The sequence below is a fragment of the Loxodonta africana genome, chromosome 1 (genome assembly GCF_030014295.1).
Source record: "Loxodonta africana isolate mLoxAfr1 chromosome 1, mLoxAfr1.hap2, whole genome shotgun sequence".
NCBI lineage: Eukaryota > Metazoa > Chordata > Mammalia > Proboscidea > Elephantidae > Loxodonta > Loxodonta africana.
The window spans coordinates 170997678-171015821 of NC_087342.1; the positions used below are offsets into that span (position 1 = coordinate 170997678).

The 18144-nt window shown below is 40.3% G+C and overlaps 1 protein-coding gene across 8 annotated transcripts in view; it reads right to left on the reverse strand.

Moving 5' to 3' along the window:
• The window catches only part of PDSS2 (decaprenyl diphosphate synthase subunit 2), a 303253-nt gene that overhangs the window by 10143 nt on the left and 274966 nt on the right, over positions 1-18144 (reverse strand). For 3 of the 8 annotated variants that reach the window (XR_010322546.1, XR_010322549.1, XR_010322548.1), the window contains one exon: positions 10857-10964. The exons of 1 other annotated variant lie outside the window; for it this stretch is intronic. Coding sequence is in view for 2 of the 7 variants with exons in the window: in XM_003404312.4 (XP_003404360.1) it covers positions 10806-10964 (159 nt within the window). In the remaining 5 variants the exon portion in view is untranslated. Of the gene's footprint in view, positions 1-1503; positions 10965-18144 lie in introns of those variants that run through there. 4 more of the 8 variants (XM_003404312.4, XM_064289411.1, XR_010322547.1 and 1 more) reach the window with 4 other exon arrangements.

The following is an 18144-nucleotide window of genomic DNA, read 5'->3' on the forward strand; positions in this document are numbered from 1 at the left end:
ACTCTCCCTTCTCAGCCTTGGGTACCCTATTACCAGCTTTCCTATCCCTTATTGCTTTCTAGTCATTGCACCTTGGCTGGTGCGCCCCTGTAGTATCTTTTTGTTTTATGGGCCTGTCTAATCTTTGGCTTAAGGGTGAACCTCAGGAGTGACTTCATTACTGAGCTAAAAGGGTGTCTCGGGGCCATACTCTCAGGGTTTCTCCAGTCTCTGTCAGGCCAGTAAGTCTGGTCATTTTTTGTGAGTTAGAATTTTGTTCTATATTTTTCTCCAGCTCTGTCTGGGACCCGCTATTGTGATCCCTGTAAGCTTTCAGTGGTGGTAGCTGGGCACCAACAAGCTGTACTGGACTCAGTCTGATGGAGGCTGTGGTAGTTGTGGTCCATTAGTCCTTTGGAGTAATCTTTCCCTTGTATCTTTAGTTTTCTTCATTCTCCCTTGCTCCCGAACAGGTGAGACCAGTGGAGTATCTTAGGTGGCTGCTCATAGGCTTTTAAGACCCCAGATGCTACTCACCACAGTAGAATGTACATTTTCTTTATAAACTATGCTACGCCAGTTGAGCTAGATATTCCCCGAGACTATAGTTCCCACAGCCCTCAGCCCAGTAATTTGGTCCTTCAAGGAGTTTGGATGTGTCTACAGAGCTTCCATGACCGTGCCTTGGACAAGCTGTGCTGGGTTCCACAGTATTGTGTATTGTCTTACTCTCCACCAAAGTTACCACTTAGCTATTGCCTATTTAGTGTTTTTCCATTCCCACCCCTCCTTTTTGTGTGTAAATATTTTCATGAGTTTTTATAGTAGTGGTCACATACAATATAAAAATAAAAATTTTGGTGAAAAAAAGAATTAAGTTGAAGAACTTACATTTCCTAATTTTAAAACTTAACATATAGCTATAGTAATTAAGACAGTATAATACTAGCATGAGGATAGACATAGAAATCAATGGAACGGAATTGAGATTCTAGGAACAAATCCTTATGTTTATTGTCAATTGATTTTTCACAAAGTTGCCAAGACAATTCAAAAGGGGAAAGAATAATCTTTTCAACAAATGGCCCTGGACAACTGGATATCCACATGCACAAAAGATGAATTTAGCCCAGCAGTTTTCAGTGGGGCAGTTTTCTCCCTTGAGAAGTCACTAAGCAATGTCTGGAAACAGTGTTGGTTGTCACAACTCGGGGTGGAGTGCTACTGGCATCTGGTAGGTGGAGGCTAGGGATGCATGTAAACCTCTTACAATGCACAGGACAGACCTCCACAACAAAGAATGATCCAGCCCAACATGTCAATATTGCTAAGGATGAGAAACACTGACTCAGCGCTTTACCTCACACCATATACAAAAATTAACTCAAAATGGACTATACACCTAAGTGTAAGAGCTAATTATAAAACTTTTAGAATAAACACTGGAGAATATTTTTGTGGCCTCAGATTAGGCAAAAATTTTCTAGACATGACACCAAAATCATGATCAATAGAAGGAAAAAAAAAAAAAAAAACCTGATAAACTAGACTTTTTGAAAATTAAAGACTTTTGCATTTCAAAAGGCACCATTAAGAAAACGAAGACAAGCCATAGACTGGGAGCAAATATCAGCACATCGTATATCTAATAAGGGACTTAAACCTACAATATATAAAGAACTCTTATAGCTCTATAAGAAAAAAAATCAAATGAAACCCATTGCTGTTGAGTCGATTCTGGCTCGTAGTGACCCTGTAGGACAGAGTAGAACTGCCCCATACAGTTTCCAAGGAGCGCCTGGTGGATTCGAACTGCCAACCTTTTGCTTAGCAGCTGTAGCACTTAACCACTACACCACTAGGGTTTCCCAATAAGAAGATGATAACCTCAATTAGGAAATAAGCAAAATATTTGAAAAGATATATCACCAAAGACAAATGACTAATACATGAGAAGATACTCAACATCATTGGTCATTAAAAAAAAAAAAAATTTTTTTTTTTTTTAAGGATATGCAAATAATAGCTATAACGAGATACCACCTCACCCCCACTAGAATGGATATGGTAAAAAAGAAAGAGAATTTCAAGGTATTATAGATTGAATTATGTCCCTCGAAAATATGTGTTGTAAATCTTAACCCCTATACCTGTGGTTGTAATGCCATTTGGGAATGGGTTTTGTTATGTTAATGAGGCAGTATTAGTGTAGGTATGTTTTAAATGCCCTGGTGGTGCAGTGGTCAAGCACTTGGCTGTTGACTGAAAGATAAGCGGTTCGAACCCACCAGCTGTGCCGAGAAGAAAGATGTAGCAACCTACTTATGTAAAGATTACAGCCTTGGAAACCCTTATGGGGAGGTTCTACTCTGTCCTTTAGGGTTGTTATGAATCAGAATCAATTTGACAGCAACAGTTTTTTGTATGTTTTAAATCAATCTCTTTTGAGATATAAAAGAGCCGATTAAGCAGGCAAGCACAAATTGAGGGGAGGATATACAACACATAATTGCCACAAAACATAGGCATAGAAGTGGAAAAGAGACAATGACCTTCCCCCAGAGTAGACAGATAGAGACAGAGAGAAAGCCTTCCCCTACAGCTAGTGGCCTGAATCAGACTTCCAACCTCCTGAATTCTAAGAAAATACATTTTGGTTTGTTACAGCTACCCACTTGTGGTATTTCTGTTATAGCAGCACTATATAACTAAGACACAAAGGTTGGCAAAGATGTAAAGAAACTGGGTGCCCTGTACATTGCTGGTGGAAATGTAAAATGATATAGCTACTCGGAAAACAGTTTTGCAATTTCTAAAAAGTTAAATATAAATTTACCATACGGCCGAGCAATTTTAGTCCCAGAGATCTACCCAAGACAAATGAAAACATATTTCATTCACGAAAGCAAAGACTTGTATGTGAATGTTCATAATAGATAAAAAGTGGAACAATCCAAATGTCAATCAACTAGTGAATGGATAAACAAAATGCTGTATATCCAAATAATGAAATACCACTTAGCAATAAAAAGGAACAAAATAATGACACATGTGGGCACATGGATAAACCTAAAATACATTATGAAAACTGATAGAACTCAGGGACAAAAGACTACATATTGTATAATTCCATTTATACAAAATGCCCAGAAAAGTCACATCTAGAGAGACAAAGAGTAGATCAGGGGTTGCCTAAAACTAAGGGTGCAAGTAGGAATTGACTGCAATTTTGTTGTAAAAATTGTGTTGATACTTGCACAACATTGTAAATTTATTAAAAATCATTGAACTGTACACTTAAATGAATTTAAATGGACAACATTTTCTCTACAGCAAAGATGAGAAAGAAAAGGGGGACAGGGAAACTAGATTACTGGAGATGGAACAACTAGAAAAAAAAAAAGAGAATGTCGACACATTATAAAAAATGTAACCAATATCACTGAACGATTGATAGAAACTGCTAAATGGGAACCGGATTTGCTAGGTTTCACCAAAAACAATAAAATGTTGTTTAAAAAATTGATTTCTTTCCCCCAAAATATGTTATAAATCCTAACATCTATGTCTATGGTTATAATCCCATTTGGGAATGGGTTGTCTTTGTCATGCTAATGAGGCAAAATCAGTGTAGGGTTTATCCTGTGGCAATCTCTTGAGATATAAAAGAGATTAAACAAGGAAGTAATAGAGATGGGGGAAGAGATGCCAAGTCACATGAAGGTTGCCCTGGAGCAGAAGCTCAGAAGAGACTAAGACCTTCCCCCAGGGCCAACAGAGAAAGACTTCCCCTAGAGCCCATAGCTGGCACCCTGAATTTGGACTTCTAGACTCCCAACCTGTGAGAAAGTAAATTTTTTTTTGTTAAAGCCACCCATTGTAGTACTCCTGTTATAGCAGCACTAGATAACTAAGACAAAAAGAAATAAATTTTATGGCATGTAAAGTATACTTCAATAAAGTTGTTTAAAAAATAATGCAATTAAAGCAATTATAATCTTAAAAAAAAAAAAAAGAAGGTAGGCAGGCAGGAAAGAAAAGCATGCTGTAGAATGCATAAACGGGCAGTAATGAGGAAATCGGTAAAAAGCCAGTTGCTGTAAAGTTGATTCCAACTCATGGTGACCCTATGTGTGTTAGAGTAGAATTACACTCCCTAGGGTTTCCAATGACTGATTTTTTTTTTTTAAGTAGATTGCCAGGCCTTTCTTCTGGGGCACCTCTGGCTGGACTCTAACTGCCAACCTTTCAGCAGCCAAGTGCGTTAATGGTTTGCACTGCCCAGGGATTTCTAACAGTTAGGTAAACAAAAAAAAAAAACCAAACCTGCCGCCGTTGGGTTGATTCCGACCCATAGCAACCCTGGAGGACAGAGTAGTACCGCCCCATAGGGTTCCCAAGGAGCGGCTGATGGATTTGAACTGCCGACCTTTTGGTTAGCAGCCTTATCACTTACTGCGCCACCAAGGCTCTAGCAATTAGGAAGCTTATAATAAATTGGTCATATTCTATACAAGTTGAATTTAAGTTACTGAGCAATTCATGACAGAGTAGCAAACAGGGAGCCTCATTAAAATGCCTAGAAAGTGAGAAGGTAATGCAAACAGTAAAGTTACAGTTAATTTAGAAGGAAATGTTGCAAATGCAGCTTCTTTGAGGAGGATGATGTTTTCTTAGCTCATTTGAAGGTTTAAAAAAAAGACCAAAATAAAACAAGATAATAGTAACAAAGCATGATAGGCTCATCATGTTACAGCATGAAAGATCTGAGTCAGATAAAGATTATTTTGTTTCTCTTAGAACAAACCCTAAATGTTTCCTTTTCCCAAGTCTTTGAAGAAGCCAGGATGACTTCTCATCTTTTACAAAAGGGTTTCCTGTAGTCTTGGCTGAAAGCAGAAGATATGCCAGTTGACTCTGAATTTCAGTGGGCAGGAAGAAGTCATCGTATTGAAGCGTGGCTAGCTAGAACTTACAGTGAAGCAAGAGGAAAATATGCAGAAATGTGATTTCATCTTAAGCATCATCTTGCAGAAATGAGGAATTACCAAAGCTGTATCAACTGAGAAGATGAGTAACTCAAGTTGATGAATTTGAAGGGAATTTGTTTCACAGTTTTAACCTGCTGCATAGGACAATCTGTAGGGGGACTAGTCTTCCAAGTCAAAATCTAAGTGGCAGGTAGGGGTTGACTTATAAAGTATTTACCATACACTCATTTACCCCAGAGAAACAAACCCAGAATAGAAATCCAAATACCTTGTTTAGAATTTTAGCTACCCATTAATAATGCCACGAAGGCTGCAGCACTATGGGAAAATGTTTATGATGTGTTACGTGAAAACAGCAGGACCCAAAGTTGAATTTATACTATAAATGCAACTATGCAAAAAAGATATCCATGGGAGAAAAGGCTGGAAGAAATACAAATGAAACGCTAATAACAATTATGTTAGGGTATGAGACTGCAAATGATTAGTTCTTTTCCATTTTCCAAAATTTCTGTAAATGTGTTAAAAAGTAAAGCCATGCTGCTCTAACAGTGGAGGCAGTGGAGAGCCCATGCACCTGTTTGCTCACAGGTCGAACAGTGATGGTGCCAGAAGTGGGCAGATCAAGTTGAGAGTAAATGGTTGTAGCTTTCCCATGAAGATGCAGTCAAAAGAAAAAGAATGAAAGCCCCAGAAACCTTCCTCCATCAATAGAGGCCTACACTCTAGCACTTCAGGGCACTGAGGGCAGGTGGGAAGAGTGGAAGGGAGGGGCAGATTCCACTATCAGTTTTGTCCTCTGACTCTCCTGGGTACTACCTTTTGTTAACCACCTTTAGAAATCAGAACACATTCTGAAAGAGTAAAACAGGTAATTTGAGAAAGAATTAGGAATGAAACTAGGAGAAGGAGGAAAGAAAAAAAAAAAGGAAATGATTATCTTGTTAACTTGCATTGTGTTTTTACAAGAAGGTACTAACAACTTTATTATTAATAAAACACTACTGACAGTAATGAATCACTATAAGGACATCGTGTTTAGTAAGGCAGAGGATCAGCAAAAATAAGGGAAAACTTTCATGAGATGGACTGACATGGTGGCTTCAACAATGGGCTCGAACATACTAAAGGCTGTGAGATGGCCCAGGACCAGGCAATGTTTCCTTTTGTTACACATAAGGTTGCCATGAGACGGAGGCGACTCAACAGCAACTAACAACCAATAACAACAACAGTAATGGAAACTATTAATAATAATGAAATGTGTCCTTAATAGGGTCACTATGAGTCGGAATCGACTCGACGGCACTGGTTTTTTTTTGGTTTATCACTTTTTAAAAAATGATAATTGTGTCCTCTCAATTATTTATTTATACGCAAAGGATTACAAAACCTGACCCAACCCAACCTAATCTGTCACTGACCTCTGGTGCTTTAGGGAGATGTGGCAAACCTTCTCTTAAGAGGCAGTCTTCACAGCTTTAAAGGCAGATGCTAGAGCTTCTATTGGTCAGAAAGGCAATCATCACAATGGGGTTTCAAGGTGGGAAAACAAAAGAAGAGGCAGGAAAGGATCTTCCTGCAACTAAGAACTCCAGGAAGGAGTTTGAAAAGAGTTTTCTGAAAAGCAAGGTCTTTCCTGTCAGTACGAGCATTGATTAGCTAGAGTCTTGGGGGAAAAAGTACCCTTTAGCTGCAGTTTTGTCTATTAAATGTCGTTCCCCCAATCCCCCTCACCCAAAGAGATCTTTAGTACAGCTAGCTACTTAGCAAGTTTTGAAAGGAGATTATCATGGATTACCGAGATTACTGTGTGGTCACCGGAGTTCAACGTGTTATACATGCTGGGCCCAAATAAATGTCTACATCTTTTTTTGGAGCATTTTGCACTAATGTATATGTTTTTAACCCTAAATTTGTAGGTGTTGCCCACATCCTGGGCCACAGAAATGACACCATCAGAGATAATACAAAGTCTCAAACATTGGCGCGTAAGACCCTGGACCAAGTAAACAATGTCATTGATAATTTATTTTTAGATACGAATGGATAGCCACATTATAAAAGAAAACGTGAAAAAAAATTGTATAATCATCAAGTAAAACAACAAAGCTAAAGCATTTAATCATAGTCATAACCCTTATCGTCATTCAAAGTAACTAACCATGAGTGGTCAAAAGCTCACTAACTCTAATGCACATTTTTTTTTTTTTTTGCCAGAAAACAGTTTTTTTAAGTTGGAGAACTTAAAAGAAGGGGACTTGGTAGGGCAGGAAACTGCTCTGTAGTTTCTGGAGAAATAGAATTTGAATTTTTAGGAAGGAATGTCTCTAGGAGTGGGAGTAAACAAGCCACATCAGACCCAGGGGGAGCAGTCAGAGAACAGGGAAGGATGAGAAGGGAGGCCGCCAGGAGCTGAGGAGGAAGCTGCGGTTAGCAAGCAGAAACACTGCAGAGGAACAGAGGGTGCTGAGTGCAGGCATGCGGCGTGCAACAAGACATCATCCGTGAACCTTATGTTGTCTCAGTGGCGTATGCAGTGAAAGGCCCAATACATTTGTTGAACAAGTACCTTTGAGGCCTACAGTGCTGGCGCTGGTCTAGACGGCAGGGACCTGGTAGCGAATGACCAACTGCAGGGGTTAAGGAGTTAACAGGCTTTGTTGGCAAAGCTGAGAAGAAAACAATGGAGGCGGAAGGATAAACAGGGCGGAGGGAAGACTTTTAATTAAAGTACAGGGAGAACTGAGCACATTCATAGCCAACTGAGGGAACACTGAAGATTCAAGAATAGGGTCACAAAGGAGATAGGAGACAACAGGCTTGCGAACTTCGGCAGTGGGTAAAGAATCTTATTCTTTGGAAGGAGAAGCAAAGGAGGAGAGAAAGAGGTATGATCTGAAAAGACCTTCAGGTGTGAGGTGTAAGGGCAAGCCTCAGGACAGAGGTCCCTGGTCTTCTCTGCCAGTTTCTGCATCTGTAAGTTGGGAAACAGTACTTAGCCCAGAGTGTCTGATACCTGGAAGCCCTCACTAGTGGAGCCTTTATTACACTTAACAAAGAAACTGATAGTGAGGAGAGCGCAGACAGGATGGGGGCCTGAAGTGAGGTTTGGAGGAGTCAGTTCAGAAGTTGGGGGCCGGGCAGGGTAGAGAAGAGTAGGACAAAAGCTAATGAATTCTTTGCCTTAGCAAGAAACAAAGGGGGGGGGGGATATTAGAGGAGGAATAGGAGAAGAGGAGACATTCTAGGGCCACTAACTCTACCTATTCATCACCTTTACTGGCTGTACCCAGGCAGCAGGCTGAGAGGTGTGATTAAGGAGTATCTCCCTGCCCCGAATTTCTCCTCAGAGATTGTCTGAAACTGTAAGGACTTAATTTGAACTAATAAATAAATAAATATCCCTGAGAAGGGGATGTGAGGAGAGGCTATCAGTATTTTATACTTTAGCCAATGCTAGGTTTTATGAAACTGGCCAAGATGCTGAGGATGTGAAACTCTGTTCACTATGACCTGAGGAGACAGGCAAGGCACCCAGGGCATTCTGTCCACCCATCAGTGAGGACAGGTTACTGCTCCTGGGACCCCAGGAGTCAGGGAGTCAGCATGGCAAAGTACAGGAGATGGAATAAAGGCAGCTGGGAAGACAGTGACAAAAGCAACATAGGAAAGGTCCCAAAGAGAGCAGAAAGGTGGGTGTCGAAACAGAAGAGTGTCGGATTTCATGTCAAATAAAGGAGAGCTGGGAATAGTTTCCGTCATAGTGAGGCAGTTTAACAGGAAGTTTGCCATTAAACTTTCTGCATTCCTTCAGGGCCTCTCTTTGGGTTTCACCTTCCCTCCTTCCTGAATCCAGCATGGCGTATTTGTTATTCATCTACCAGGTGCAGTCCAGTCAACTATGACTCAGGGCAACCGCATGTGTGTCAGAGTAGAATAGGGGCTGATTTTTCGGAAGTAGATCACCAGGCCTTTCTTCCGAGGTACCTCTGGGTCGACTCAAACAGCCAACCTTTCAGTTAGTAGCTGAGCACGTTCACCATTTGCACCACTCAGGAACTTCATTTTTGTTATTTAGCCAGTCAGAAATGGCCAGTTCTTGGAAAGTACAACAAAGCTGGAAGAGACTTCATACATTATCCAATTTAACCTCATTTTACAGATGAGGAAACTGATTCAGAGGGTCAAGGTCACAGAGAAAACCAGCTATTAAACTGAATTAGAAGAGCCCTGGGATCTTGTCCCACACCCTGCAGTACAGAACCATGTGCTTGATAAAACCTATGCACACTGAAGTTCCTGCCCATCCAAAGAAGACAAAGCATTACTCTTCCTTTGTGGAAGTTAATGATTAAAACCTAGTCTGATCTAAAGCATCTTAACCACCGTTACTAATTAAGCCAATCTCAGTGAGAAAAGAAAGACATTTAAAACAGAAGAATGGAGTGTTCTCTTAAGCTAAATCTATACACCTTCAAATTGTAGTAGCATAAACTGTACAATTACAATATTTCAGGCACACTTAAAAATATTTCACAATACAGTACTTTAACCTCTGTAGCTTTACAGTTTCTATTCACTGCAGGCCACATGCTGGGCTCTGATAAAATGCTTTTGTAACTCTTGTGGGGAAGGATTTCGCTAAAATAACTTCAGTGTTTGAGAGAACGAGGTAATAAAATCTGTTTGCTGTGTTCGCTGTCTCCAGATAGGGCTGTAATTACACCACATAAGGAAGAAAGGTAGCTAAGTCTCAATCTAGATCATTTATGTAAACTCAGCCTTCTTGTCAACGGTGTCCTCACACTGTATGCGTGCAAACCGCAAAAATCATCTCCTGTGAACCACACAGAGACAGCGTCTGATTGCAGGGCTATGCCATTGCTTATATTCTTTCTGTAACTGGATGACTGTGGTTCAAGACCAAAACTTGGCATTCTCAGGTTAAAAGAAAAATCTCACCAAAGAATTCCCCAGTTCAGTAATTACAAGCTGAAACTTGTAAAAATTAAACTTATTCTCTAAACCAAAGTATTAACAAAATAATACATTTCATTGGAAAAGTGCAACTTGTTCAGTTAAAAAAAAAAGTTAGGTTCTTTGAAATGGTGCTTGAAAAATATTTGGTCTTTAAGAAAGAAAAACAGGCAATTCCTAATATAACCAAGTTAACATTTGATAACGCTTTAATCTCCTACTTAAAATATTTGGCATTTTTTCCCAGCAACTTCTCAAAAACAAAAAAAATCTTATAAAAACTATAAAACACAAACTATATGCACACTGGATCTATAAATAGCACAGAGACATAACTGCAAGAAGACAAAGTGTATTTTTTCTTAATTCACTGAACTGTCCTTCATTATGACAAACTGGTCACTGGCTTTTGATTTGACAGTCCTCTCCAGCTGGTATTGATGGTGTTCCTCTTGACACCTGCAGCTTCCAGCTCGCTCTGTCCTCTCTAGAAGGAAAACCACAGGCCACCGCCCTGGCGCCATCCTTGCTCAGTCCAATCAATAAGGACTTATTTCCTGTCCATTTGCTGAGGTCACAGGAGCGAATCTCATTAATTATTTCTGCTGCTGCAGCCTCAAGTGTGCTTCTGGTGTGACAAGTGAAAACTGCTTGACCTTTCTTTCTTCTAATTTTGTTTGTAGCAGTTCCAAAACGAAGGCAGTATTCATTTAGGAAGGAAAAAAAAGTGTATACTGTTAAAATCATTAATACATTTGGATATTTCATCATGAAAGCTCTCCCGATCACCTCATTTCCTAGTTTTTTTTTTTTTTTCTCCAGCAAACGAACAATACTGCCTTTTTAAGTTGGTTGTCACGAAAATCTGGTCACAGCAAACACAATGTTTTCTAAAGCAGATCTGGCCTCTGAGGGAGGAAAGCTCTCCAGGGCCTCCAGTGCTTTGTTTCCATGGCAACGGCACAGGTCAATAGCTGAAGTCACACCTTTGCCAGCTTTGATTGTTTCTCGCAACTGTTAAGAAACAAATGCACAATAAAAGTCAGTTTTTAAGGTATGCAGTAAGCACCACAATTAAATTGGGGAGGGGAGATGGGAAAACAAATAAGGTAGGAAATAGTATAGATTCATTGCTTCTGCCATGTTATTTTGAGGTAAAGAGGACATCATTCCCAAAAGATCTTGAGGCACCAGCATTCCCTGAGGCTGCTGGATGCCTGGGCTTCAGAGCAGCACAATAGGCTCCAATCAGCCTAATTACACCTCCTCCCCAACTCCCACCCCTCGGTATCTTGAAATGTGCTACTGTTCGGCAACAGGAGTAATGGGGGTGGGGTGGGGGGGGTGGGATTTGCATCTCTGGCATTTTGAATTCAGCAGTCTGATATTTTTATGTGAAGAAGGCTTCACTAACATCTCAGCTAATCACTTTTTTTTTTTTTAAAACACCGTCTGTTGACACAATAGTCCATAAGAAAATTTCAGAAAGACCCATATATTAGATCTGAAGGCTCTGTTTTAAAAACTAAAAGAGTTTACTAGGAAGAATGAACTAAAACACCCTTTGTAAAGAATAAAGTAAACTCTCAACAGCAGCAGAGAGGTGATTTCCAATCCTGCTCTTAAATGATGGGAAAATACCAATAAAATGGTTATACTTTCAAGTTGAAAAGTAATAATGATTTGGTCTGTCTGCTTTCCCTCACTCCTGTTTTGTTTTCTATTTCTTAGTGAACGCCTCAAATGTTTGCCTAATTCCCTAAGAAAAACCTGGGAGAAAATATGTGGTCAGGCATCACGGCAGTGTGAGTGTTGCCTGACCACCCACAACTGAACTTTCTGCTCCAGTGGTTGGGTGGAGTACCATGTGACAAGTTATAATTCATGAGTTGGGAAATGATACATGTCACTTCTGGGCATTTAACTGCCTGTGCAAGACCTTTCAGAGCTTTTCCCCTGGCATGTCAACCAGCCATGTTGGAGGAGCTCCTCAGCTTGGCTCCCTGAGTGACCACAATGAGCACAATGAGTGCTTCTCGGACCTGCGGCGGACATGCGGTGTAGACAAGAAATAAATCTTTTTTGTTTGAAGCCATTGAGATTGTGGGGTTGTCCTTAACCATCTTGACTGGAACAGTCACTAAGTTCTAGACATTCTATTTCCTTCATAGCTTTTGAAATTTATCCTCTACTCTCATTCCCACTGCCACTATATTTGTTTATGCTGTCTTCATCCCTTCTCTGGATTATTTTTTGTAATCACTTCCTAGAGAGTCTTCCCACCACCAATTGTGTCCGTGAATGCCATCCACTACGCTGCCAGGGAAATACAAAAGATGAAAATACAATCGTGCTTTAAAACCTGCACTGCCTTCCAATAGCCTTAAAAAAAACATCCAAGGTCCTTCATGAGGCACAGAAGTCCCTCCCCAATCTAGCTCTTGTCCAGTCTCATTTTTCCTCCCTTTCACTCTTTCATTATGTATTTAGGGAAATACAGTTTTCAGGGGTTACCTACCATCTTCCCTGGGGCTGTCCTACCCTCAGCTGGACAAGCTCTCCAAATTCCCTGGCTAGCACTCAGCTAGGAAGACTGGCCCCTAAGAGCTAGGTGCCCCTCTTCCTCTGGTCTCTCAGAGGACCTTGTGCATATCTGGAGTACTGCATTACTACATAGTGCTGTATTTAAATTCTCCATTTACTTTACATTTACTATCTCTTCATAAAACTTTAAGCTACTGTATAATGCATGAAACATGAATGAATAAAATAATTTTGTTTATTCCACTAATTATAAAGCCAAGAAAACAGAGGTTCAGAGAAGTTCAATGACTCACCCAAGATCATAGATGAACAGAGGCAAAGCTGAGATCAGAAGCTAGGTGTTCTAATGCTCAGTCCAGAGGCACTTAATACTGTATGTTCTTAGCACTTCACAGGTATTTCCACACTGCATATTAGCTTTGGAGGCCATTTCAGCCTAGGGTTCTCTGGTCTCTTGGTAATCAGTGAATGCATGAAGGCACTAATAGTGATAGGTATCAGAGGTAGCCAGGTTCAAATTCCCATTCTACCATTACAATCCCATTCTACCTCTATATCCTAGGGAAACCATTTAACTGCTTTGAGTTCTAAATGGGGATAATATCAGTTCCTTGTAGGACTGTTGGGGGTGGGGAGGGAGGTACTAAATGAGAAAGCACAGAGTGTTTGAAGGTGTTTAAAACACAATAGATGTCAGAATGAGTTCTCCTACCTCAAGCCCTTAGCCATTGTCAAGAAAGCTATTCCATCTACCAAGATCAGGTCTATTTTGGCTAGACAGACAACAACCCTGAAAGGTAGCTGGACCTGGACCAGATCAGTCTTAAAGATTAAATAGACAGAAAACATACTTCCCCTGTTTTCATTATCTTTAATCTCTCCAAATCTGAATCCTCTCATCTTAGACTTCTAGGCTGGAACTTGCAGGCATGTAGGCATCTGAATGACTGGATTAGATAGACAATTTACAAGTATTAACTGATACCTACTATGTGTAAAGACTAGAACGATCCTCCTCTGCTTTATGGGTCAGGAGCTAATTAAGAGTATACCGTGAAAAGCAGCAAAGTACAAATATAGGGCTAGAGATGTTTAGGAAACCCTGGTAGCACAGTGGTTAAGAGCTACGGCTGCTAACCAAAAGGTCAGCAGTTCGAATCCACCAGGCGCTCCTTGGAAACTGTATGGGGCAGTTCTACTCTGTCCTATAGGGTCGCTATGAGTCGGAATCGACTCGACGGCAATGGGGTTATGGATGTTCAAAAGAATAAGAGATCATGTTTAACTGGAAGAGATTCAGGAAGCCTTACAGAGCAAGTGGGATCTAGGGCCTGTCTTGAAAACTAGATATGGAAGTGGATATGGAAATGGCTGCAGCAAGGGGATGGTAAAGACAGAACAGCTTGAGCAAAGGCACAGAGGAGACCAAAGAGTGCAGAGCATTCAGGGAATGAAAACAGATTGGTGTGACACAGCTTGCAGGGGCATGTGTTTGGGAACCAAGAAGGTTTCTGAAAACTAGACTAAGAAATTTGAACTGTACATTTTTTTTTTTATTATAAAGTATAGAAAAGTTGAAAGGTTAGCAAAGAAGCACTGGAAACATTATGCTGAGTGAAATAAGTCAGAAACAAAAAGGACAAATACTGTGTGACCTCACTTATATGAAGTATGTAGAATAGGCAAATGTGTGGAGACAAAAGGTTATTAGTGGTTACCAGTGGTAGGGGGAAGGAGAGAATGGGGAATTACTGCTTGAGGGGTACTGAGTTTCGGTTTGGGCTGATGAAGAACTTTGGAAATGGATAGTGATGACAGTTGTACAACATGGTGAATATAATTAATGTCACTCAACTGTATACTTGAAAATGGTTAAAACGGCAATTTTTTTGTTATACATGTATTGTACCACAAAAACAAAAACCAAGAGGAGTGAGCAAACCATAGCCCCTGGGCCAAATCCAGTCCACTTGTTTTTATATAAATAAAGCTTTGTTGGAACACAACCACAGCCATTTGTTTAAGTACTGTCTTTGGTTGCTTCTGTGCTGTAACAACAGAGCTGAACAACTGCAACACAGTGTAGCCTGCAAAACCTAAAATATGTACTCTTTGTCTTTACAGAAAAAGTTGCAGACTCCTGGATAATAAATGCTTATGTATCTTCTTATCTAGATTTCAACAACCGTTAACATTTTGCCAGTTTTTGTTCTATCTAGGTTTTTTTTTTGGTTGTTGTTGTTTTATAAGCCACTTGAAAGTAAACTGCAGGTAGTAGTATGCCGGGAAATCACCTCTCTAGGGAAAAAAGCCTTACTTGTAGCATTTGCAGATTTCTGTGGTGTAAATACTCCCACCATGGCCTATTTCAAGCTACCAATTGTTGTGGGGTCACAATTTTCCAGAATACTTCACAGTAGGCTCCAGGCTGCCAGGACCTGGCACACCACTGGCTGTGGGGTGCTTCACCCTTGTTTTGGCATGCATCTCCTAAGGTAAGGACATGTTCCTACATAACCACAATACTACTATTTTAGCTGGAAAAGTTAACAATACTTCTCTAATATTTTTCCTATATCAGGTCCATGTGTAAGTTTCCCTAGCTGGTTCCCAAATGTCTTTTTGAGCTATTTTTTTTTCAAATTGTGATCAGCCCTGGCTTACACATTGCATTTGTTTGTTATGACACTTTAATCTTTCTTTCAACGTCTTTTTGTCATTTTGAAAAGGCCAGGCTAGCTATGCTATAGAATATTCTACTTTCTGCATTTCTCTGATTATTTTGTTTAACTTGTTTCTCTATAAACTTTATTCAGTCAGGCTTAGCTGAATATCTAATGGTAGCTTATATGATATTTAGTCCCTGGGTGGCACAAATGGTTAAATGTTTGGCTGCTAACTGAAAGGTTGGAGGTGTGAGTCTACCCAGAGACACCCAGAAGAAAGGCCTGGTGATCTACTTTTGAAAACTTAGCCATTGAAAACTCTAGGGAGCACAGTTCTACTCTGATACAGGTAAGGTTGCCATGAGTCAGAACTGACTCAACAGCAACTTTTTTTTTTTTAATAATTTTTATTGTGCTTTAAGTGAAAGTTTACAAATCAAGTCAGTCTCTCACATATAAGCTTATATACACCTTACTCAATACTCCCACTTACTCTCCCCCTAATGAGTCAGTCCGCTCCCTCCTTCCCGTCTCTCCTTTCGTGACAATTTTGCCAGTTTCTAACCCTCTCTACCCTCCTATCTCCCCTCCAGACAGGAGATGCCAACACAGTCTCAAGTGAACAGCAACTAATTTTTGATTTATATGGTATTTAACCCTATGTCATGTTGTTCTCAGGTGCTGTCCATTCGGTTCGGACTCACAGTGACCCCATGTACTACAGAATGAAACACTGCCCGGTCCTGTGCCATCCTCACAATCATTGCTATGTTTGAGTCCATCATTATAGCCACTGTGTCAAATTCACTTTGTTGAGGGTCTTCCTCTTTTTTGCTGACCGTCCACTTTATCAGACATGATGTCATTCTCCAGGGACTGGTCCCTCCTGATAACATGTCTGCAGTACGTGAGACAAAGTCTTGCTTCTAAGGAGCATTCTGGCTATGCTTCTTCCAAGACAGATCTGTTCATTCTTCTGGCAGCCCACAGTATATTCAATACTCTTCGCCAGCACTATAATTCAAAGGCATCAAATTCTTCATCGGTCTTCCTTATTTATTGTCCAGCTTTTGCATGTATGTGAGGTGAATGAAAATACAATGGCTTGGGTCAAGCACAACTTAGTCCTCAAAGTGTTATCTTTAAAGAAGTCTTTTGCAGCAGCTTTGCCCTATGCAGTATGTCGTCTGATGTCTTGACTGCTGCTTCCATGGGCATTGATTGTGGATCCAAGTAAAATGAAATCCTTGACAGCTTCAATATTTTTTCTGTTTATCATGATGCTGCCTTTGGTCCAGCAATGAACATTTCTGATCTTTCTTGATCTTCTTGTTTGACATACAGCCTTTTACATTTTTAAGCCCCTTATTTTTGTCATTTTTCCCTCCCTCCACCTACTCCTACCATCATTAATATATTCTGGGTTTTGGCCTTCCTGACAAGGTTGTTTGTCTCTGAATATTTTTAGATCAGAAACAGCATTTTAAAAGCATGGGTGACACATGCACTGGCGATAATACAGATTTAAGGGTGGAAGCCCAAAATAATTTTTACAGCTTGGTACTCCTCTGTCAACACCTTCAAATCAGGGATGTCTTATATTTCCACAGTGGTACCTTGTACACAACAGGAGTTCAAACAGGGCTCAGCAGTGGAGGTGATTATATGTTTCTCCTCTAATCATTTACTCCTGGGTCTTTTAAAATCTGAGCCCTGAGCAAGCTTCTTTGGTAGCCACTTGTTTTGGTCTCTTTCATAATTAATTATGACTGTTGTCAGAATTGTGAGGATTTTTTTTAAGGATTCCACCCTTCAATCTGTACTATCACCAGTACATGTGTCACTCATGCTTTTAAAGTGCTGTTTCTGATCTAAAAATATTCAGAGAAAAACAACCTTGTCAGGAAGGCCAAAACCCAGAATACACTAACGATTGTGGGGGTGTGTAGGGGAAGGGAAAATGACAAAAATAAGGGGCTGAAAAATGTAAAAGGCTATACGTCAAACAAGAAGATTGAGAAAGTTCAAATATTTGTGGAAGACAAAGCACTATTAAGAGAAGATAAAGGGGAAACAGAACAACTAAAGAAAGTTAAAAACTGTAAAGACAAATAAATTTCATGAAGAGGAGGTTTTAGGATTAAAAACAAAAAACAAAAAAAACCCAAACCCGTTACTGTCAAGTCAATTCCGACTCACAGTGACCCTGTAGGACAGGGTAGAGCTGCTCCATACGGTTTCTAAGGAGCAGCTGGTGGATTCGAACTGCCAACCTGTTTTTTGGTGAGGTGTCAAAGCTCTTAACCACTGCGCCATCAGGGCTCCTTTAGGACGACACAACCATTCAAATGGCCCGGGGAGGCCTTGGATGCAGCTACCATCCTGAGATTCTGCTTTCCTCTGGGTTCTGCTGTCTTTTCCTTTCCAAGACCACCCACTCTCCCATTCTGGAGATAATGTTGTCCTTTAGGACACATAACTGTATAGAATTCCACCACCCTTCTTCCCTGCCCACAGCTTTCTTGTTCATTGTGTCTGATGTTCCTGTCAGGCTTTCATCTTCTGGCACTTTGCCTCTAGATCTTCCTTCTCATTCTGTAAACCTAGCTACAAGTCTAGAGCACCTTTACAGAGGCATCCACCCACCTCTGTCCTGCTCTTCATAAATGCCCATCTCAGCTACTAAAGGACAGCAAAACATCTCATAGATGGGAGAGGGGCTGGAGACTGCAAACTGACTGGTATCTTCAAACAGAGAACAAAAGAAAAAAAAAAAATGAAGACGAAGGTGTGTTCTGGAGCACAGACTAGTGAATTTATTGTCGATTTGTGGCAAAAATCCAGAAAGGGTTGTTAAACGGTTTGTGAGTTCTAGGAAAAAAAAGCAGTAGTGATTGTGGCCCCAGCACAGGTGGCTCATAAAGAGCAAGTCATGACAAAGTACCTCATTTTTCTAGTGATAACAGCCACTTGTCTGTTAGCTT